This window comes from Phoenix dactylifera, chromosome 11 (assembly GCF_009389715.1).
Source record: "Phoenix dactylifera cultivar Barhee BC4 chromosome 11, palm_55x_up_171113_PBpolish2nd_filt_p, whole genome shotgun sequence".
In the NCBI taxonomy this organism is placed as follows: Eukaryota; Viridiplantae; Streptophyta; class Magnoliopsida; order Arecales; family Arecaceae; genus Phoenix; species Phoenix dactylifera.
Window position 1 is genome coordinate 24,110,871 of NC_052402.1, and position 23,957 is coordinate 24,134,827.

At 39.7% G+C, this 23,957-nt stretch overlaps 2 protein-coding genes across 2 annotated transcripts; both read left to right on the top strand.

Moving 5' to 3' along the window:
- The first annotated feature begins 12,550 nt into the window (after positions 1 to 12,550).
- Positions 12,551 to 13,318, top strand: LOC103721344 (protein PELPK1-like). Its single transcript, XM_008811516.3, has one exon. The coding sequence runs from the start codon at positions 12,613 to 12,615 to the stop codon at positions 13,066 to 13,068; it is 456 nt and encodes a 151-aa protein (XP_008809738.2). The 5' UTR covers positions 12,551 to 12,612; the 3' UTR covers positions 13,069 to 13,318.
- A 2,442-nt stretch (positions 13,319 to 15,760) lies between these two features.
- LOC103722885 (uncharacterized oxidoreductase At1g06690, chloroplastic) lies at positions 15,761 to 20,793 on the top strand. The gene is made up of 10 exons (XM_039131944.1): positions 15,761 to 16,195; positions 17,480 to 17,571; positions 17,671 to 17,708; positions 17,848 to 18,009; positions 18,100 to 18,122; positions 18,243 to 18,314; positions 18,407 to 18,574; positions 19,298 to 19,380; positions 19,464 to 19,526; positions 20,370 to 20,793. Exons 1-10 carry the CDS (start codon positions 15,988 to 15,990, stop codon positions 20,553 to 20,555), a joined length of 1,095 nt encoding a protein of 364 aa, XP_038987872.1. The 5' UTR covers positions 15,761 to 15,987; the 3' UTR covers positions 20,556 to 20,793.
- The last annotated feature ends 3,164 nt before the right edge of the window (positions 20,794 to 23,957 follow it).

The following is a 23,957-nucleotide window of genomic DNA, read 5'->3' on the forward strand; positions in this document are numbered from 1 at the left end:
GAGTCGACTCGGTAAACATCGGAGTCGACTCGCGCACTTCAGGAGTCGACTCGCTGACAGGTTTTAAGTTGTGTCCTTCTGTTCGTCTGTCTGTTCTCAGTCGGAGTCGACTCGTAATGGTCCGGAGTCGACTCGAGCCCGTGCCAGTGATTCTGATACGCTTGGAGTCGACTCGTAATACTCTGGAGTCGACTCGAGTCTCAGACTTTGGTTCAAACTGACTTCTTAACTTATCCAAAATATTATGAACCAAGTCTAGAAACACTTTAGACAAGATTTTCACTGAAACACTCAATTGAATTCATTAGTAAACAAGAGATGTACTCAGATGCTTTGAGCTCATCAAAATCAAATAGGGTTATGATCAATCACTCCACACAAGCCAAGATAGAGCTAGGTCTGGCTCGCCCGAGCAGGTCAAATAAAGATCTAAATTTAAATAAATTAATAATTATTTCAAATAAAATTAACTTTATGACTATGTACGGAGGATTCCAAAAGTCTCACTAAATTTTGGACAATAGCTGGAAGCCTTGAAAGACCTCATGTCATGCTCACTAAATGAACCAGATGAACCAGCTTTAGCCCATTTCCGTTGCACTGCAGGTCAAGGTATCTTATGAAATCAAACTCTGCCCGGGTGTACCTCTGATCAAATCCAATTTGATGCAGCAAAATCCAAACCTGGTCAAGATCATATCTGATGATTAAATTCAATTTGATCCAGCAAAATCTAAACCTATTCGACATACATATATATCTGACAGGTTGGCTTTGTATCGTGTTGGATCAAGAACCGATCTGACCTACCTGCGTGCATACCAAAATTGAAATCATCTACTAAAATCACATGGCCGTCACGCCTCTTAAAGTCTACACTTCCGCATCCATGCAGCTAATACACCGTCTGCTCGCCAGCCCGCTTTCTCTCGTCCAATATTTTGCACACCCCTTGAGACAACGAATAGCTGGGCCCACCAGCAACTCTTTTGTCAGCTACAGGGCAACGGGCTGTATGTTGCGCGTGAATCCACCGTTGGATCATCTACTCGTCGCTTTGAGAGCTGTGCAGGCGGATGAATGGTGGACTTCCTATAGCTTTGATATCTGTGCCGTGGGCCATCCAATGGTGGATTCGTGCGAAGGTAGGGGAATCCTTCTTACTCGCAAAAGATACTACGACCCGTGTACGTACTACCTTTTTAAGTAGACTCCTCTCTACGGTCCAGCGTGGCACGTAGCGCATGCGCCGAGAGCGTGCATGGATCGCCTCACCCACGTGGAGACCGTGGACCGCGACCCACTCCCATGAGCTCCGCCCCAAATAGCGGGGTCCACCCGCCACCTAGGACAAACGTGTGAACAGGAGCTCACCACTCCACCTCCTACCCCACGTTCCTCCTCCCAACCCCACCGAAAGCGGAAGGCATCACTCTCGATCGACAAAGATCTCGGGAGCCTTTTCCAGTGTATAAATTACAGAGCCAAGTCCGGCTTCACTCCTCACCCCAAATAAAGTACCAGCTCTTTCTTTCCCTTTGTCCACTTTCCTCCTCCACTGCAATGGCTGTTGTCACCATTAATGAGAAGTCGGCTCCCTGTGGTTTAGTCTTTGGAGAGACACAGGACGTGGCATTTGATGATCGGGTCTACCGAGAAAACAATGGCGAGGGTGATGACGACGACGACGATGATGATGTGGCACCTGCGGCCTAATGATTGCCTCTGAGGTTTTAGAAGTATGATGAGGTCATAGTATTGGCGTGCAGTTAGTGCTTTATATATCTTTATCTAGACATGACACTCGTTGTCTTAGTTTCTAGAATAATGCTTTTTGTTAAGTTAATACGGAGGTAGTTTAAGATGATAAAGAGGGGTTTGACGCTCTCTCTCTCTCTCTCTCTCTCTCTCTCTGAGTATAATATACCGCAGCGTTTCCTATGTACTTACTGACCATGGTTTAATAATAGTATGTTGCTACTATCATGGGCTCATGACTTCTTATGAACTCCATACAATCTCTCTCTCTCTCTCTCTCTCTCTCCGTGTGTGTGTGCGCGCGCGCTTGAAGCTAATACCTTTTGAGGCAGGTATATTGTATTCATCTGAACTAAAGATACTGTATTAAAGGAAGGGACTCCAAAAAATGATGTATATATGCTGCTTTTGTGTGTGTGAGAAAGAGAGAGAGATAGGGGTTACTACTGTGTGGTTGTTCAGAAATTAAGAAAGGTATCTTATCTGCAAGGATATTAAGGTCCGGTTGGTTATAGCTAGCTTTGAAGAATCCTATGTAACACATATACATACAATTCTAATTTATTGTGTAAGTTCCCCTCTATGGTTTCATTATCATTTTATTTACCTCTTTCGTTAAAATATTTTAATCCTTTATCATTGATTAGCAATATAACAGGTCTTTTTTTTTTTTAATAATGTAAGAAGATAACAGATAATACAAAAGTAATACTACTTGTGTTTATTTATATCTAATGCTCATGATTTTTTCATTTAACTAACCTGCTTCAAAAAAAATGGACATGGTTGGTTGCGTATGTTTATGGCTGAGTGAGGTTAAAGTTTCCACATTTTCCTTCTGAGTACCATTACATTATCGATTGCTACTACTCATAAAGGCATTTGAGCAAAAGCATCAATAGAAATTAGTAATACTATTCTTTCAAAGCATCCTTGTTCTGAAGTTTCTTCAAATCTTCCTAGATCACATATAGTTTAGAGGAAAAACTACTATCAAACATGTTCCTCCATTCAGAAAAATGCTTAGGCTCCATTTTTATGGATATACAGTATGTAATTTTGCCTTTTGATATATATTTCACTCATGGAGATGATGATTCATAATATTGATGCTCAAATCTTGTCCGACCATATTCCGATGATTTGGAGGTATAAAGGGTGTCGATCAATCTGTTCGGTCCATGATAGTAGAAAGTGGAGCGCTGATCTGCCGCTAAAAGTCGCGGATCTGCACACAAAGAGAAGAGAAAGGCCCACTAGGTGGGCCAAGCCTCCTCCGATGCTTAAGTTACACAGAATTTTGGAATAACAATGAGAAATAGCAAGAAAAGAAATAATAACAAGCATCAGAGTAGAGTAATTTTTGTGAATTGTTAGGCCTTGATTGCCTAGCCTGGAATGCTCGGCCTCAGCCTTTGGTAGCTCAACCATTGGAGACTTAGCTATCAGAGGCTTGACCATTGGGAGCTTGGCTGTAGGAGGTTTGGCCTAAGAATGTTTAGCTTAGAGTGCTCAAAATGGGAGTTCAATCCGAAGTGCTAGCCATGGAAGCTTGATTTGGAGCGCTCATCCTAGGAGCTTGGCCTAAAGAGCTTGGCTTAGAAGCTCGATTTGGAGTGCTCGATATGAAAGCTTGGTTGCTTGGTTTGGGAGCTCGGTCTGGGCGCTCGGACTAAAGTGCTCGATCTTGGGGCTTGGCCTAAGTGCTCGACATGGAGTGCTTGACATGGGAGCTTGGCTTGCTTGAAGTGCTAGGTATGATAGCTAGCGTCCTATATTGCTCGGCTTTGGCACTCAACCTAGAATGCTTGATCTAATGAGCTTGTCTGGAAACTCGGCCTAGAGAACTCGGCTTGGGAGCTCGGCCTGGTTCTGGCTGGCCTTTTGGTCAGCAGTTGTGCATCCCATGTGCTCAACACTCATGTCTTGGATGGCATGGAAGGGTGGCCTCCAGGGACTTGCATGTTGATCTCTAAGAAAGTTGATCCTGTATGCACAACATCGGATCTTGGGTGGCAGAGAAGGGCGGTCTCTAAGGACTCATATCTTGGTCTCCAGGGATGCCTATCTCATCTAGAGAAGAGATATCATGTTGGGACAGCCATGGAAGAGAAGTCGAGTGCAGAGGCAGCCATGAGAGTTTGAGAGTCTTTCCGAGGGAGCCTCTCGCCAGTAGAGCTTGGGAGCCTCTTTTTCGGGGCTTCTCGCCATGAGAACTTGAGAAATTCTTCTTGAGAGCCTTTTGCCATTCCTCCCCTTGTGCCCTTAGGATCCCTTTGTCCTATTTATATAGAGGAGTGTGGAGATTCAAATCTGTCGTAATCTCCTTTCTTGTTTGGACCCACCAAGAATTTAAATTTTTCGAATTCAAATCTTTTCAAAATATTTACCATGTATCGACCCGTGATAGATGGATTAGATTTAGGTCACATCAATAAATTTTTTGCAAAAAGTTTGTCTAAAAGAAAGGAAGGAATAGTCGCATGCGCATCAAAATAATGTTGGATGTTTATTTTTAAAACTTATTCTTATTGTTGTTAATCTTATATCGACATCTCAAATATAATTTTAGTCCACGGTTCACCTACTTAAGATTATGAGATCCACCACTTGATTTGCTCACTATAAATGTGTGGGTATCATTAAATCCATTCTATCAACAAATATGTTATTTGGTATATCTATCTCCATAAATGTTCATAAATAATTCATACGCTCGAATTGTTCATGGATTCCGGATCTATATAAAAACACAAAAACTTTCTATTGGTGTTTCTAGCAAAGGATTTCCTACTTTTTATCTAGGAGAATTTGACATGTACTTTATTTTGGACTGTAAAGTTTAGTTCTGTATGAAATGTGTTTGGTTTTTAAGATTTTTGGAATTATACGTAGGCTCTTGAGCGTTTTGGTGTTTAAAATATAGATTTAGCCTCAAAAGGTTAAATTTTGAGTGAAATTAAACCTTGAGCTTTCCAGTAGTGTTATAGCTTCAAGACAGACATACAGGACGTGGCAAAACTATAATTCTGCTCCAGTTGGGGAGATTCTTTTTCTTGTCCTGATTTCATTTTAAACAAGTTATGTATTTGTAATTTGTCAATGGGAATCCATAAAACAGTACAAATTTAGCTTTATTACTTTGAAAGGATAATCCAAGACTGAGTTTCTCTGAGAGGAGATCTTTCAAGGCTGTGCATTACAATGAGACTACATGCAACTGTACAAATTGCTGGACAGTTTCAGAACTTATAAATTGCTTACAAATAAATGAGGAAGATTGAGCTTTTCTTTCATTTGGCTGCAAGCTTCTCTTTTTAATGAACGTTAGGTTGCAATAGGGCCTGGATCAAGCACCCGAGACCCTCTCAACCCTCTCAATGTCAAACTCCCATAAGGAGTTGAGGAGGAAAATGACTCCCATCGGGAGTCCATACCCCAACCCTTGTTATTTATTTATTTATTTTAATAGGCCTTTGGGCCCTAATTTAAACATAAGGCCGAGCCACATTGTTCAGATCATGCCGAAATATAAGCTTCGGGCCGGTTAAATGGGCTAGGCCTGATTCTTTCTTAAGCTAAAAAAGTTGGGTGTTGCGCACTTGATTCAAATAGATGCTTCATGCGATCCTTTTTTTGCAGGTCGTGAAGGGCTGTTTGAAAATGATCTTATAACTTCATTCATGGAATTTTCAATTTTCTTTTCCTCCTTGGCACTAGGATAGGAAGATGCTTAATTGAAATTTTAGTGAGGGTAGAATTCAAACCTAGAATACTATTTTCTAAAACTTAGTGATACTAATTTCTTTAGGCATGATGTTTCATTTATCAAAAGGGATCCTTTATATGAGGTAAATATTCGAGGATGTTTGTTATTGATACTAAGAGCATGCTTGGATTTTCCTAAAGGATTGTGTTAAAATCCTATAGACACTACAGTAAAATTTTCTGCCGCGCCAAATTTTGCCGACGCTTTTGAAGAACGTTGGCAATTTGAAAGAATCGACGACGCTTAAAAGCGTCGTCATAGTTCTCTAGCGAAAGCGTTGCTGGAAAGCGTGGGAACTGGACCTAGGACGACGTTTTTAAGAGTCATTGTTGTCCCTGGCCTAAGACGATGCTTATAAGCATCACGTAAACACGACGCGTATAATTGTCGATCAAAGACGACGCTTATAAGCGTCATCTAAGGCTAGAAACCCTCAAAACCCAGCGCCCGACCCCGATCGAGCCCTCATTATGCCCTAGCTACTCCCCTTATTTCTCCTCTCCGGCTTCCGTCTTCCTCCTCTCCGGCACTACCCTAGCTTCCGTCTTCCTTCTCTCCGGCGCTGCCCTAGCCACCTGTCTTCCTCCTCTCCGGTGCCGACTGTCCGACTCCAACCTCCTCTCCTCCTCCCTCCTCTCCGGCGCTGACCGACCAACCCCGACCTCCTCCACCTGAGGTATTTTTCTCCTCCTCCCTCCTCTCCCTCCTTCTCGCTTGTTCTCCTCCTTCTCCGCCTCTTCTTGTTCGTGGGTGTTTTTTTCTTTTTTTACTGATTCTCTAGCTTTGCCTCCGCCCGAGGATCTCCTCCTCCTCCCTCCTCTCCGGCGCCGTTCGAGCAGCCCTCAAACCTCGATCGAGCGGCAACCTTAAGAAGTATGATCCTTGATGCACATTGAACAATTATTATTTTTTATTATTTTGTTGCTATTTGGCTAAGTTAAAAAATTGAATATCAAATCAGTTCTCCTAAGAACCTATTTAGATAATCTATCAAGATTTGGACTAAATTTTCTACTGGATTTATAGGCTTGTAAGCCTATTTGAGTACCGTTTTTATCAACCCAACACTCTCCGGCCTGAATCATGTGGGACTTTTTTCCTCCTTGGAGATTAATAGGCCTAGGATCAGTTAACAAATCCAACCCCCCAGCTTCCCCAAGAACCTTTAATCAAAGGAAGGAAACATGAGTATTATGAACCATAGAAATCTTGATCAAGAAGCCCAGTCCCAATTCAGATTCACAGTCATTTGTGATTGCTCTGTCTTTGTAACAACAACTCTTGGCCAGATATAGCTCCAGATGCTGAGACGAAGACTTTCTTTAAAATCCAATCTGAATAACTTGTATGTAGCAAATTTAGAACAATGGTAGATGCTGAAATTTTGTTCCTAATTTTGCCGAACATTTCTGTATGGGAACATAAAATCTATTAAAAAAAATTATGTTAGAGCTTTTCTCCGAGATAGACTTTATATTAAAAAAGTTAAATAATTATATTTCTACACTTTATATAAAAGACTATATAATTATTTTTTTAGGTATAAACATCATACCAAATATAAACATCATAGGCAGCACCAATGAGATCTCAGTAGTGTGACCATTTGATCGCCTTTTTTCTGAATTAAATTCAACAATCTCAGCACTCAAAATAGTATTTAAATACACGAGTAAACTGGTTCATTTTCAGTCAGACGCACACTGGCCAATGCCTGGCCAGAATTCAAATATTTGGCTCGAGTAAGTAGCTGGATATACTACCTATACCTTTTTGTATATTGTTTTACCTTGTAGGATAAATAGTTTTGTCCTTTGTAATTGTTTCTCCCTGGTATTATATTTGAATCCTATCTTAATAGCGACATTATGTCACTTGTAGGTGCAAGTAAATATATAAATTTTTGAGGAAAAGTACGTGCCCTACTTTGTTTTTTGAACATGTGAAATTTCAAAGCAAGGTAACTAGGAGCATCAAACTCTGACATATGAGTGTATATTACCACTGTTCATTCATGAGAACACTTCTGTAAAGAGTTATTCAATTATCTCCGGCCTAATTGTGTCATTACATAAAATCCTGTCGTGCACAGAGTAGTATTTATGCTCTATGTTACTTCCACCATGTTGTAGAAGTTACTGTGTGACTCTAGTAATGCATCTTATGGTTGTAAATAATTTATTGTGTGCATCCTAAGAGACTGATTGTAATGCCATTGATGCCAAAGGAGAAACCCTTACCACATCATACGCTTACCCTGCATTTGTGAAGAGCTAACTCTTTGAAATTTTTGTTGAATTTAATAATTATAATTATGTAAAGATATTTCTATCTTCAAAACATCAATTGAATTCTGGAGATATAATATCTGGAAAGCTACTAGTTCGATCAAATTTGATAGGTGATTTGGTTTGCATGCAAGTCAAGATAGAAATTAGATTAAATCATATTGGAATTTTGTTCAATCAATATACTAAGCAGCAATGCATGGACTTCAATATAGTGTGTCGTCAGATAAACTATGCTTGTAAAGAAAAATTGGTAACATTTTTTAATCAATCCAGACAAAATAGCATCCCGAGGGTCCTAATGCATGCCTTAGATTTGCTACTAAGATGCATTTTTTGCAACACTTATGAACATGGGCATTTGGTATCCTTTCAGTGGCATTGGCTCAAAAGATAAAAATTGGTCTCTTGTTATTAAGATGAAACCTAGAGACTTGTATGATATGGGAAAAGGGTTGGAAGAGGAGGACGACGATACTTATACTCAGTGTATGCCTTATAATGTTGGGCCAACTGATGAAGTAAATGCGCCAACGAGTTTGGATAGGATGGATGTTGAATGAGAATGTAGTTTCATAATGGTAAGTAAAATTTATGATGTATATGTTGAATGAATTATAATGTTCTCTTTTATTAGCACTTTATTTAGTATAAATTTATCATTTAACCAAATATTGATTCTTTTTTGTGTATACCAGGTAACAATATGCCTCGAGAGAGACGATTTAGAGATGTGGAGTTCCAGCATTCTCAGGTGGGATCTACTTCTGATCAGTCCCTGCAGTCCTAGCAGCCATGTGAGCACCAGCAGCACGAGTCAAGATCTTAGCACAAGCCTCTTGCTGATTGCCAAGAGGATGAGCTCCGGATCCAGGGTAATTCGATTTAAAGTTCATATTTTATGTTCATATTTGTCTTCAACTTTTTAAGACATATTTTATTTAATTTTAATAGATGGACAAGGGACGGTGAGGACGAGACGGGGACCCACTCAAGCAAAGGATGTGTGGAAGCTTCCTCCAGGTGAGAAGATCATCATCCGATGCAATGAATTGGGGCAGCCCATCAATAGAGCTGGAAGTCTTCCTTCTATCAAGCTTTTTAGGATCGGTTGCACGCAAGGGTCAGCTGTGTCCGCTCAACTATACGAAGTGGAATGACATGCTTCCTTCGTATAAAGTTGAGCTTCTTAGACCTATACATGTAATGAATTGAATTTGTTCCTTTTAATTTGACACCTCCTGTATGTTAATTTGCTTACTACCATAATTTTACTTTTGAGTTTAATATTATTATAACATTCTGTATCTTGTTGTAGGGTAAGTTTGTACTCCCTCCAGAGAGCCATGATTGGGTGCTAAAGTCCCTCAACCGCAAATGAAAAGAATATAAAACAAAATTAAAGACAGACTTCAAGCGCGAGAATATGACAGAGGAAGAGGTTGCTCGTGTGACTCCTCCTGATGTATACCCTCAGCAGTGGAGGAAGCTTGTTCGCTACTGATTTTCTGAAAGAGGACAGGTCACGTATATTGTTTCAATATCTTATATTCTCTTTATTATTAATATAGATTGCAAATATATACATTGAATCATATTATACTGTGTGCTTTTATTTTGGCAGACATATTCTAATATTGGTAGAGCTGCACGAGCATCTCAATCAGTTCCTCACACTTCGGGCTCGAAGAGTTATGCGAGATGTAGAAATGAATTTGTAAGTTCTTTTGAGACTATTTGAAACTCTACTAACATATAGCACGTATCATGATATATAGTTTGCCAATATACTTTCCGTATGTGTAGATAGTAGAGCATGGAAGGAAGCTTGGTGAGGTAGAGTTTTATAAGATGACCCACACTCACCGAGATGGCAGCTTTGTCTGGGACGAGTCGAGAGATATAGTTGTATGTATTCATTTTTTATTTGTTCATAATTTTTTTATTAATTTTACTTCTTTTAAAATATTAGTGTGACCCTTTTTTTTAGAGAGATATAGGAAAGAGCTACAACTCTTATTTCAAAGCGCGTCGGGGAGTCATCATCATCCGACGTGACCAGTCGCATCGAGGCTCAGGTCTATGCCGAATTGATGGGCCCAGAACGTTATGGTCGCGTGAGGGGTTACGGTGTCGGAGTTACCCCACTCAGCTGTCTGCAGTGAGCCGATATACCCAAGATGCCAGACAAGGTACTAGCACTGCAGAGGTTTGTAGTTTGAAGACAGAGATGGCACAGATAAAGCAGTCATATGAGACAAGGATAGAGGAGATGAGGCAGAGTCATATGACTGATATGGCGGAGTTGAAGCAGAGCCAAGAGTTGAAGATACAATCTTTGCAGGATCAGCTTGACCATATTTCATCTTTTTTGCAGAGATTTGCTCCTCCGGTACATAACAAAATCTATATGAATATTTTACGTAATTATAATGTATTCTTGTATGAGCGTGATGACTTTCGTATTCTTAATTTCTAAAGTATTTTTTTTCTTGTAGGTTGCTGATACTTCATCTACTCGTGAGATGATGATGTCGTCGACCCTTGATACATCGTAGGTTGTTTACTTAGGAATTTGAGACGTATGTTTTTAGTGTATTTTTGAAGTACACTGTAATCAAATATGATAATATGAATATTTTGAATGAAAAGTTCTTGTTTATGACGTGCATTTTGTTATCTATGTGATTTAGTGTATTTGTTTTGTTGGAATTTAATGTATACAGTATTAAAAATTGCTTTTACGATTTTTTTTTTAAAAAAATTCATATTGCCGACGCTTTTAAGCATCGGCAATAGCAAGTGCTACAGAATCTGGCACGCCTTTAACGACGCTTTATAGCATCGGGCAAAAACCCATAAACCGACGCTTTTAAGCGTCAGCCTAGTCCGACAGAAACCCACCGTTTGAAGCGTCGGTCGAAGTTGGCTGACGCTTTTAAACGTCGGTTACCTCGCAGATGAATGACGCTTAAAAGCGTCGGCATACATGGCAAACTGAGCCCACCCCCACCTGTCCGACGTCTTACCCACGCTTTGGGGGGCATTGGCAGGAAATTTACCGACGCTTAAAAGCGTTGGTAAAGACCAAACAAAGCGTCGGGACATATCCTTTCTTTTGTAGTGAGAATTCGTGGATTAGACAACTATAACCAGTAGGATTATAGGCTACAGACGGGGCTAGGTTTGTATTCATAAAATATCCAAGAATAGTTTTGAAGTAGACTGGTCCAAATCATATACGAAGAAGAAAAAAACTTTAGCAAGTCTTTTTTTTTCTCTTTGTAGGAATGGACTAGGAAAGATTTAGTTATCGTGGGCTGGGCCAAGCCTCATTTCTGTAATCCTAGAAATCTTATTTCCAATCCTGAAGATTCAATAGGATTATTCAAATAGGTCCCAACTGATTATAGAATTTTTCCCATTGATAAAGTGCACTATGCATACCGAACTAAATTCCTGTTGGTATGAGACCGAAACTCGGCAGACCACTATATCATATATTCCAAGAAAACACCAAATTGGATCTTTTTCATTAAACATGTTAATTAGCAAAAGTTAAATCTATCATTAACATAAAATTTTACACAACATTAATAGGACAGGGTGAAACTTTGGTCTAGTTCATCCAAACTCAACTCAATCCAACCAGTGATTAGGTCAAGTTGTACATTTGCTAAGTGTGGGCAAGTTAAAGGTTCCCAACTTGAAACCAACCTAATTGCAACTTACCTTCATTTCAGCCAAATCTGGCCTAATTCTTTCAAGTCAACCTATATTTTGCCCCTACCAGAATCCACCTCGACCCAACACCTCCATCAATCAGATTACATGGGATATAAGTGGAATACACTAAGTTTAACCCACTCGGTCACCCGGATCTACTTAAATCACTGCATATGTGGAAGAATTTTTGACCAGCAAATCATTAGTTTTTGCAACAAGATGAACTTTCAGAGAAGAATTCTTCAAGTCTTGAAATCTAGAGGAACGTAATATGTTGAATACTTAAACTGTAAGGTCTCATGTCATGTTACTATATTTAAATGAATGATAAAGAAGAAAGTAATTGGGATGAAAACACCATCACTGCACCTAACCTAAGCCAACTTTGACCAAGAGTACGTAGTATATACCCGAAGCCACAATTCAGGTCCGAATCTCAAAATTAATTGGATGGAACTTTTGATCAGGCCAAATAACTTCAGCCGTGAAAAGTGAGCATTAACTTCGAACCAAAACTTTGAAACCTGATCAAACTTTGTTTGAAACGGCCAGTTTGATCCAAACAATGAGCATTAGTTTAATCCTGACCTAAATTAGACCCGATTCGAGCCAATTATATATAGGTCCATCATAGTATAAAAGGGATCGAGTCATGTTATCTTTGCCATATTTTGGTAATTAAATCTTGTTGAGCAATTTCACATTTCTTAATAATAACTAAATCAACATCTGGTGAGAATTTGCTAATGTTAGCCCACCTCTCCACTTAAAATTTCTTAACCATCTGTCAACTTCTGACACCTGTTCTTATATGTTGTTAAGAAGGTGAACTAACAACACCACACAAATGTGTCCACCTCCACAAATCTTTCCCACCCAACCCATGAAACAACACCCAAATGAAAGCCACCAACCAAGCTCTACCCTCCTAACACAATTCAAAGTCATGCCACCCCCATATCAACCCCTTCACCATAAATACCAAGCAAGGCAAGCTTCATCTCCCATCACAGCTCGTCCTCAGCCTTTCTTTCCCATAGCTAACCAAAACCTTGTGATATCCACAGCATCATGGCTTCCAACACCAGCCTCTTCACCATGAGCCTTCTCATCGCCCTCGTGTTGTTGAGCCTCAGCAGCATGAGCCATGCAGCTCGCCATCTTTTGGACACCCCCGCGCCGGCGGAGTCTCCACCTGCGGCCCCGGCCATCCCAACCCTGCCCAAGCCGGCACTGCCCCCGATGCCGGTCATACCGCCTGCTCCAAAGCTGACAATGCCTCCGATGCCGGCGATACCAACCATTCCGAAGCTTACGGTGCCTCCGATGCCGACGATACCGACTATTCCAAATGTTCCAGTGCCGCCATTGCCCGTGGTGCCGACTGTGCCAAAAGTTACAATACCACCCTTGCCGACCATGCCTACTGTTCCAAAGGTCACGCTGCCTCCTATGGCTTCCATCCCAACCATCCCTTCCTTTCCAACGATCCCTGGAATTCCCTTCCTCACACCACCTCCAGCTTGATGGGCATGAGGATCAGATATTCGTCGTCTAGTTTGATGTATTGTATGCCAGATTGGGTTGGAGTGGGATTAGTAGTATGAGACAGAGGCCATTTTATAGCAATATAATGGGACTTTGGGGTCATTATATTGTTGTATAGGATATTTCTTCGTGGGTTTCTCGAGTGATTTTATGTACCTCCATTCTATGTCATCGTGTATGTTATTCTGTCATTCATATATAAATTCACATATTCCCGTCATTATATCTACGTACATGAAGTTATCAACGTCTCTCTCTCTCTCTCTCTATATATATATATATATATGTGTGTGTGTGTGTGTGTGTGTGTGTGTATAAATAAAATACTAGGTTTTATGACATGGAATGTGAATCCGGCAAAACTTTGTGACGTAGCACAAACCTGGATGTCTAATGGATATATAGGAGTAAATGTCTGCAGTGGTCCGCGGAACTAGCAAATTTAATGGATATCTAGCCCACACTCGTTTTGTTGTTTTATATTTCTAACAAAAAACGAAATTATACAAAAAAAGATTATTTCTATATTTATTTTAAATTTAAAGGTGCAATATTATCACGAGTAAGGCTAGTGTGTGCTTGGGTGGGTAACCATGCATGGTGCCACCAAAGTCCATGGCCTTTGGACCCTTTCCGAGCGGCGCGGCAAGTGCTCAAGCTTCCGTCAGGGTGCTAACTTAGCACCTTGTCAAGCCCCAGTGTTTCCATCTGTACACTCTTTCTGTAATCGATGATGGATAGAAGGAAAGAGAAAGAAGGTCACATATCACGCTAGGGCTGAAAAAGGGTTGGAAATTATTCAACCGGATCTTGTATCTAGTTCTGATCGGATTCGAATAGAAATACAAAGAGATCAAACCTGAAACTTTTGGATTGTTGCCCGCTACTCAACTATTATGACAGCATTAACTACTACTATAAAGTTATAGTTCATCATACTTATTCAAAATTTGTTCACATTATAAAATATAGTCTTATATTATGGTCTTTCATATTTTAATAATTAATTATTTTTATAAAAAATATTTTTTTTCTATTTGTTAAAAATAAAAAATAGATAGCTTTGTTTCATTCTTTATAATATTTTGAAAACCTTTTTATTTAAAAGATTTAATAATATCGATAATGCCAATATATTCATATATTCATGTATATGTTTAGCAATATTATATATAAAATAGATAATTTATGATTCCTTTTATTCATGTAGTTGCAATTACAAGGACCAATCAGTATTTAATATAGAAAACTTTTAATATTTTATATTACGTCTGTTATTTAAATTTTTTTAAGTTTTTAATATCTTTTGATGCTAATTAAGTTGGATTAGTGATCCAAACTCTTGGTATGCAACTTTAATAATTACCTTTTTTGACCATTACCTGGTTAAAGTGCAAACTTGCAATCTTGATAATAGATTGCATACCATCTTTCATAAATATATTATTTATTTATTTTTTATTATTGAATTCTATTCGACATCTAATTTATATTTGAATAATATCCAACTTATATCTATATTCGGATAAAGAAAATATAGATATAACTACCATTCGACTGGTATCTGTTTCCGTTTAAAATAAATATGGATATACTTATATTTGATTTATTCATTTAGAACAAATATGGATACTAATTTTGATATCTATTTAATGTTTTTATCCATATATGGTGAAAAATATAAATATAAATATAGATATGGTAGTATCCCATCTGTTTTTAGCCCTATACTAAATTACTTCTCTTAGCTAATCGTTACTTGGCATGCCACACATCGCCACCGGCAATCTCGTTCAAGCTCACCTCCTCAAGCCCTCTCCCCAAGGAGACAACTTCTTTGCATATAACTTTGTATAAATTTAAGAATTTCTTTTAATTATTTTTTTAATTAGTTAACTAAGAATCTAGCAAAGTAGTCGAAGCTAATAAGAAGTTTATGTATTGCTCGTGGTGCACCTTCCATTGGAAAGGGGAGGAAATGGATCCCCGACATTATAACTGTACTCGTAAGATAACTTTGTGTAATCTAGATAAACAAACTTTTTTTTGTACATAAATAATCTTTGTTCCATTCGAACCTAACTAAATATTTCATCATGCACTGATGGCCAGGACCTGTTAAAAATTCTTTTCCGACTGAGTTTTTATTGGTCACATTTTGCCATGAGCAGGCAGCAAACTAGTACCTGACGCTATTGAGAAAGCATTACCTTGGTCCAGGCCAACCTGATGGTCTATCATATTTCCAAGTAAACTCCCACCCCTCCTCCGACCTAATTTTTTTGTTAAAAAAAAATTATGTAAAAAAATTCTATTTTCTATAAATTTATTTTAATATAATTAAATTATCAAATTTTTAAATTTTATTTAATTTAGATTTTATCTACAAATTTTATCTACCGTGATGGCATTATCACGTGATATTATGTGGCAGTTTATATGGCAGATGGGGATGATGTGAATATCTCATGACAAAATTTATAGTTAGATTCATAGTGAATGAATTTAAATATGATGGCTTAATTATACTAATTATAAAAAATAAAAAAAATATTTTAAATTTTTTGGTATAATTATTCAAAAAAAATCGAAGAGCCGTACCAAAAAAAAAATTCCGTCCAATCCCACCACTCGAACCGGCAAATTCTTCCTAAATTTCACCTATCATTACCCAATCATTCGTTTGACCACACAGCCAGAGCCCCCTTATCTCTTGTCCACCTACAAGCCAACTCCTTCCCTCTTTAATTCCTTAAATTCGTCTCAATTTGCTATTAGAATTCACATTTTGGGGCTTTAATTTGCTGAAGTTCGAATCTTTCGACGTTATTATCCCTCGTTTTTGTGATCCTATCCTCCCTTCTTTTGCTTCTGGATTTAGAGTAGTTGGGGCTTTCTATGGCTCTGCAACTCAGCAGTGCGGGGTTTTGCCTCTTTCGTGGCAGGAGAGCTCTTACGACGAGAGCCGTGGCCTCTGAGGATGTTACAACGTTGAAAGAAGAGAACAAAGTGAAGCTGGGAGGGTCGGATGTGAAGGTCAGCAGGCTGGGGATTGGTGCTTGGTCGTGGGGAGACACCAGCTACTGGAATGACTCCGGATGGGATGGTAATGCTCTCCCACTGATTGCTATGAGATATTGGATCATTATTCTCTTTGAGTTCGATATCGTAGTTTGCATGAAAGGAAGAGTTTTTTTTTTTTTTTTTTTTTTTTTTGTTTTGAATGAATGGGTATTGTTTGATTGGGTTTGTTTATATCATCTTTTTTTTTTTTTTTTGCTTTTCTCTGATAATATGAAACAGTTTAATTCACCAAATGTAAAAAGGCATGCAATTGACCTCCACAAGGGGATCTTAGATCATTAGGAAGCTCTTGCAAACAATCCCAGGTTTCGTACCATTATTTAGTTCTACCAGCATAATCTAACCAATTTACTATAGATTTTTCATATCACCTACATCATAGATTATTTTTTCCAGGAATTTCCAGAAAGCATTTTATTTCAATTGTTCAATTGGATAAACCCTTAAAAATTCAATTTAAGCCCTAGAATCCTAAACCCTAGGTTAGGCAGTATTCATCCATTACTTATTTACTTTGAAAACATCACCGTTTTAGTTCAGTTTTCTTGAAAATTCAACTCTTAACCTGAAATTCCAGTAATACATGGATATCAGCCCTATTGTAAACCCTAATCAGGTCTTTTTTTCTCTACTGTCCTACATCACTGATGCTAACCTTCAATTGCGGCATATTTTCCCACCTCATAGGAGCATAACCATGAAGTTTAATGGCACAATTTTTACCTTTCTATGCTCAGGGATATCCATCATATCAGAATAGCACTCCACTTAGCGATATCCATCACATTAAAAAAAAAAAAACTCCACCATCATGAGCCACTTGATAAGTCCTTTGGATGGATTGCCATAGAATTCTTGAATTTCCACTTTTATGCCATAAAAGCCAGTGTGGTCTCAGAAGCCACGCTCCGCACATTTGTTCGCCTTCTTTTGATGTAAAGCTTGGTGGTGGAAGGGGTTTTAAGTGCCAGTGCAATCTTCAAAAGCCACCTCTTATTCTGATCCATTCCTCCTGGCTAATGGTCTCATGACATCAGCATGATCATTCTCCAATTGAAGTTGTGCTATCTGTTCTCACTACCATTTAATCTTAATGTTTCTCAATCTACTTCCTTTTAAGTAGTGCCTACTTGTCGATTAAGACTGTGAAATCTTGGGTTTCCCAAATCTGTTCTGACACTATAAAAGGACTTCTTATAGTGTCTTTAGTTTTCTTAACATTCTCAGTTGATAAATTTGATCTAAAGGTTTCAAGTTTCAACTCCTGTTTTCTATAGAAAAATCTAACATTGCAATGAGATGCCAGATCGGAAGATGAAGGCAGCTAAGGCAGCTTTTGATGCAAGCATCGATGGTGGCATAACCTTCTTTGATACAGCTGAAGTCTATGGTGCAGCGGTAGGATAGCAGCTTCTGTTCTTCTTTCTCCTAGAGCTGTTTTGATGGCATGAACAAATATTTCAACAAAAATTTATGCATTTTTTTTCCTTTTTATAGTTTATGGGAGTAGTGAATTCAGAAACATTGCTTGGAAGGTACCTGACCTGATAATTTTCATTTTCTGATCTTATTTCTCTTTAGGTTGTTCTCCGCTCTATTTTTCAGATATTTGGATCCTAATGCTATCTTTAACGCTTTCTGCTTGACTGTTACTAAATTGGCATTAAATAACAGATTCATTAAGGAGAGGCAACAAAAAGAATCAGTTGAGGTAGCTGTGGCAACAAAATTTGCACCTTTGCCATGGAGGTTCGGCCGGGGGAGTGTCCTTTCTGCTCTCAAAAGTTCACTTTCTCGCCTTGGCCTTTCCTCAGTTGACCTCTATCAGCTTCATTGGTCTGCTTGTCAAGCCTCTTCCTGCTGATATTCCTTGCAAATTATCTCAGTACAATGGTAATTGACGTAATGAGTCTTGGTGATTTTCAGGCCTGGGATTTGGGGAAATGAAGGTAGTTGATCTTTACACATCCTTGAGTAGATGTGGAAGTGATGTCTTTCTCTGTGACTACCTAATGCCCCATTTTAAGAAACTCAAGTACAAGGTGACAGCTCTTTTGAAATCAATTCAGGATACATTGATGGACTTGGAGATGCTGTTGAACAGGGCCTCGTAAAGGCTGTTGGAGTCTCAAACTACAGTGGTAATTGTCTCACATGTCTTTGGTTACTTTTGCTACAAGAAGTGTGTGCTTCATATGAGAGCATAACGAATCTGGCTTTTTATATGCTCCAGAAAAGCGTCTTCGAGATGCTTATAATCAACTCAAGAAGCGAGGAATTCCGCTGGCTTCAAACCAAGTCAATTACAGCCTCATATATAGAAATCCCGAGAGAAATGGTGTGAAGGCTGCTTGTGATGAGCTGGGGATCACCTTGATTGCATATTCTCCTATTGCTCAAGGCATGGTTCATATATTTGTAGTATGTTATATTATTATACATCTTACTTTATGACATGATAAGGTGGTTGCACTTATTTCATAGCTTTGACATTTTGCCAAATATAGTTTTGGGTTATGGCCTATAAATGGTGCAATATAATGTGAGTTTAATGCCTAAAAGTACTAAAAATACATTGCTATGGTTGTGTGCTACTTGAAGCAGGTGATTTAGCTTACCATCTCAAGACACTAAAATTGCTTCATCAACATATTTGACATACTTTTTAGTTATAGGTTTCAAGTTTGTGAAATGGTAAATTGTAAGAGCCTCTCCACAAACTGTCTTATGATATATAGTGTTCTAACGTTGTTGCAATGTGCATTAAGAATCTTTTGCTGCTGTTATGAAACTTCTTGCTAGTACCATATGGGGAGATAAAAGCAGTTCCTCAGTGTAGCAAATTGTGATGCCTGCAAAATATTATAAAGAAGTTGATCAATTTAGCACTCTGGGTTTTGAATGATATTTGAATTCTTTTCTATAAAAATTAGCATGGTTTTTATCACTAAGTAGAAGAACTCGTTTTCGTTGCCACATATGACTACTACAGAGTTAGAATGACATGCTTATAGTCTGACTTGGCAATGACTGGTTACTGGTGTAATCTGAGTGTCTGCTCAATTTTTCTGAGTTCCCACAGACTGAAATTTTCTCGACATTAACCTGTCGTGTTTTTTTTCAGGTGTCCTGACTGGAAAATATACACCAGAGAATCCGCCAACAGGCCCTAGGGGTCGGATTTACACTCCTGAATTCCTCAAAGAGGTAAGAATTTGCTGCACCGAGATTGCTTGCTGCTTCTAATGCCATATACCTCCTTTTTGTTAAAGGGATTATATGTTTTGCAGCTACAACCACTGCTGACTAGGATTAAAGAGATAGGACAAGGTTATGGCAAAAGTCCCACGCAGGTTCTATTCTTCTGTCTTAAACTGGTGGTGCTTTTTTGTTCACTTGGAGTTGTGCTTGTTTTATAAATTGCTAACAGATATGAAAATTTCTATAACCACCAAGTCAAAGAGGGCAAAAATATAGAGAAAATGCAGTTGCTGTATCAGAGAAGATACATGGTTTTGCAGATGGTTGTATCTATGGCATTGCAATTCATAACCTCAGATAGCTCAGCTTATCAGAATATATGTTGATATTTTATTGAAATACTGGAGGCAAGCCTTATCAAGAATTTTTAGTCCCAGATATCCTTTTTGCTCTTGTTCTATCTGTTTTTATTTTAAAGGTAAGCATCGAATAATTTTTGCATCAATTCAGAAAAGGGAAACCGGTCCATTTGGATTCTCTTGTATGCTTGCACATGCTTTTGATAGGGAAGATGTGGATAGGTTATCCAACAGTCCAGAAAAGGACCAATTTAGTTGTTTTATAATAGAAAAAGAGGTGCATTTTAATACATGTGGGGATCCCATATTGAGGAGATTATACTGTGACTCATGCTGCATGCAGAAGCTATATTACTGTTCTTTAGGAAAAAAAAATGGAAAAAGCTGCCAAGAAAAGAATATTCCAACACTTAGGCAGGAAATTATCAACTGTTACTTTCATGCAGTTGTAAAACAGTATCCAGTCCCAATCACATAACAAGAATGGAAACCTTAATGCAGCCTAAAAATAAAGGATACTTCAGTTTATTAATCTTCTGGCTAAAATAAAATTTCATACTCTTGTCTGCTTCTTGTCAAAAATGAAAAGCAATCTGCTAACAGGCAGGATATATGTTCTTCCTTTTTCTTCCCCAGGTTGCCCTGAACTGGTTGACATGTCAGGGGAATGTTGTGCCCATCCCTGGAGCCAAAAATGCAGAACAGGCTGAGGAGTTTGTTGGTGCTCTTGGGTGGAGGCTTACAGATCAAGAGGCTGAGGAGCTTCGTTTGCTAGCATCGAAAACCAGAGAAGTTGTTGGATTCCCTGTTGAGAAATTGTAACTTAACAGTTATAAGAAATAGAATGCTTATACACAACTATATGATATCTTGTACATTTCCATGGATGCAACTATCATGTATAATAATAGATTTCGATTGCAGAAATTTACAAATGGAAGGCCATTATTTGTGGTGTGCTGGCCTATTTCTTGTAAAGTACCTAGGTTTTGGAACTATATATCTTAGTAAAGATGCTTGTACTATCATAGAAATGCTTAATTTCTGGTTTTACGCTTTCCATGGCATCATTGTATTGTTAATACTTTTTTCCTTCCTTGGCCCTTTAGTATGATAATCTGTAACCATTTCAGTGAACTGAATGTCTTCAGCAGCAGAATGCGAGGTCTGAAGAAAAAGAATCACACGTCACTGTAGGATCACCAATGTGTTTCATGGTTAACATAATTGTTGAGCAAAATTTTAGCGGCTGGCTCTTGGCCCTGGCAGTATGAAAATGACAGAGTTCAGCTAATTACAATTCTTCAACCAAATTAGAAGGCCAGTTTCTGACCTCTAACTATACTGCAATTGCCTCAATTCTTACCACTGTAGGGTGGACTCTTTGGTTTGTACCAAGCCCTGTTGTCCAAGCACTGCAGATAAGAAGTCAGTGCAAGATGAAATAAATCTAGGCCACATCGGCAGCAGTTTTGACTTCGTACTATCTTCTGTCCTAGTTGTTAGTCAAAGATATCAATGTTTGGAATGTGATCATGAGATGCAAAGTAATAGATTATCATAACTTGGAGATGAGGTTTTTACTTAGTCTTATGGTAAAATTTTGCCAACCTTCTGAAGGGGAACTTCACTATTATGATCACATACCAAATGACCATACTCTAAAAAATAGAAAATACAACAAAATTTGGGCTGTGATCATGAAATGGATGGTTATAGGAGGTATTACTCCTTAAGTTTTCTTCATGCCTCATGGCATGGTGTGGCAGACTACACACTTGAGGGGGTCGAAGCTAGCAGGAACACATCACAAATTCCCATCTATTTTGTGGTCTTTGGACTGTGAAGTCCCAATCAAGGCCAACCCGTGGATATCAATGAATAACCAGTCCAGCACATTAGCAGAAACTTCGAACCATGCAATCTTCTTGGTTGTCATTTGAGTCTCAGAAAGCTCTTACCCATATGTGTCGATTGCAAATAGATCATGACAAGTTCGAAATCCTCGACATGATTTTGTATGAGTTGTGAACTGAGTGATAACCTAGTGGGTCTTCCTTCCATGCAGAGTCAATTACACACACTCCTTTCTGTTTAGAATCAAACGCTAGCATGTATAACCAGTTCATGATCCATTTATCATCTATGTTCTTCCCTCTGTTAGCCAACAAATTGGGGAGCATGCCTACTTGTAGCTGTAAATCCAAAAAGGGTGTAAAACCCAGCTTTATAACAATTCAATGGTGTTGGGGTAGTTCTAAATACACCCCCCCCCCCCCGATTGCTCAGGACACCCCCCCAAAAATTAAAAAAAAAATTAAATACTCTCTACACCCCCCCATTTGCTAAGGACACCCCTAAAAAATTAAAAAATCCTAAATTACCCTTCACCCTCCCCACCCCCTCACCTAAATTGCTCTTTACACCCCCCAAACCCCCCCCCCCAACCCCGCTCTTCCCCTCCAAAACTCCACTCCAGCCGGCTTCTCCCTTCCGCCCAAAAAACTTCGCCTCAAGAACCTCAAGCACCTCGCCGGCGGCCAAACCCCCTCCGTCTCCCCCTTCTCCCTCGCCCAAAACCCCCCGTTCCCCCTTCTCCCTCTCGTCGCCGGCATTCTCCCCTTCTCCCTCTCGTCGCCGGCATTCTCCCGGAACCACCTCCCCGGCCATCTCCCGAGCAACGAGCACCTCGCCGGCGCCTCCACGACCACGTCGAGGTAGCTCCCCGCCCCCCCGCCTCCAGTGCTCCGTTCGGCACTGGATCGCCGAACAGAAGGGTTCTGTTCGGCTGAACAGTGCCGAACAGAAGCCCTCTGTTCGGCAACACTCAACCGAACAGAAGCCTTCTGTTCGGCTGCACGGTGCCGAACAGAAGCCTTCTGTTCGGCTGCACAGTGCCGAACAGAATGGTTCTGTCCGGCTCTGAGCAGCCGAACAGAAGCCTTCTGTTCGGCTCTGTGCAGCCGAACAGAAGCCTTCTGTTCGGCACTGTGCAGCCGAACAGAAGGCTTCTGGTGCGTGCCGTGCTGAATTTTGTGCCGAACATTTATGTATGCAATTGAATTATTTTCTTTGATATAGCCTAACATTGAATTTCTATATTTTCAGACATGGATCCCCGTCCCGCCAGAGTTAGACCTACGGCGTCAGCTAGGAGACGTCGTGCTAGGATTGCTTCTCCCGAGCCTGCTCATATGCCATCGGACTCTCCTGAGTCAGAGCATGATGATATGCCCGCTAGGGGCGAAGACGATGAGTCCGTTGGACCATGTCCAGGAGGTCCAGAGGATGAGTCCGTCCTGATCAGTTTCAGGACGCATATAGCAGCTTCCATCTGGAGGCAACAGGTATTGTTTATTTGTTATAGCATTATATTTTGTTTATTGATGTTTTATAAAGTAGTAGTAATTATACATTTATATTACAGGAACGAGCTCCACTAAAGTGCATGAACCATACTGCCAAGGTTGGTGAATGGAAGTGGTGGTCTTCAAACCAACCAAATACCAGGTTCAGAGCACTATTGAGGCAGTCGGGCCTCGTAGAGTTAGTACAGTGCTCTTATCGATTCATCGATAAGATTCTGATTTCGGGCTTCGTAGAGAGATGGCAGCCCGAGACGAACACCTTCCATATACCATTTGGCGAGATCACTATCACGTTGGATGATGTATCCGCCATTTTAGGGATTCCTGTCGCAGGTTCCTCAGTATCAGTTTCTCCTGAGAGGATGAGTGATCGGGATGCTGAGGAGCTACTTGTGGAGTTGTTGGGGGTGTCAGCTGGAGACGCGCGTCAGGAGGTACTGTCATCGCGCGGTCAGTCTGTGAGGATGGAGTGGCTGAGGACTCAGTTTCACTCTGTATCTGATAGAGACAGGCGGCAGAGGATAGAGTGTGCAGCACGAGCCTATTTGTTATTTTTGTTAGGCTGCACACTCTTTGCTGATAAGAGTGGGACCAGGGTGCCTATAGCGTATCTGTGTTTACTGCGGGATCTGGATAGGGTGAGCACATATGCCTGGGGTACAGCTGCCTTAGCATATTTGTATCGGCAGTTGGGGATTGCGTCGAGGTCATCAGTGAGACAGATCAGTGGTTATATGACGCTTCTGCAGGCATGGATTTATGAGCATTTTCCAGCACTCAGTCCTCACCCGTCGCTCGAGTATACTGATGCCAGTCCCCGCGTGCACCGCTGGATGCCCGGTACTCCATCCCGTAC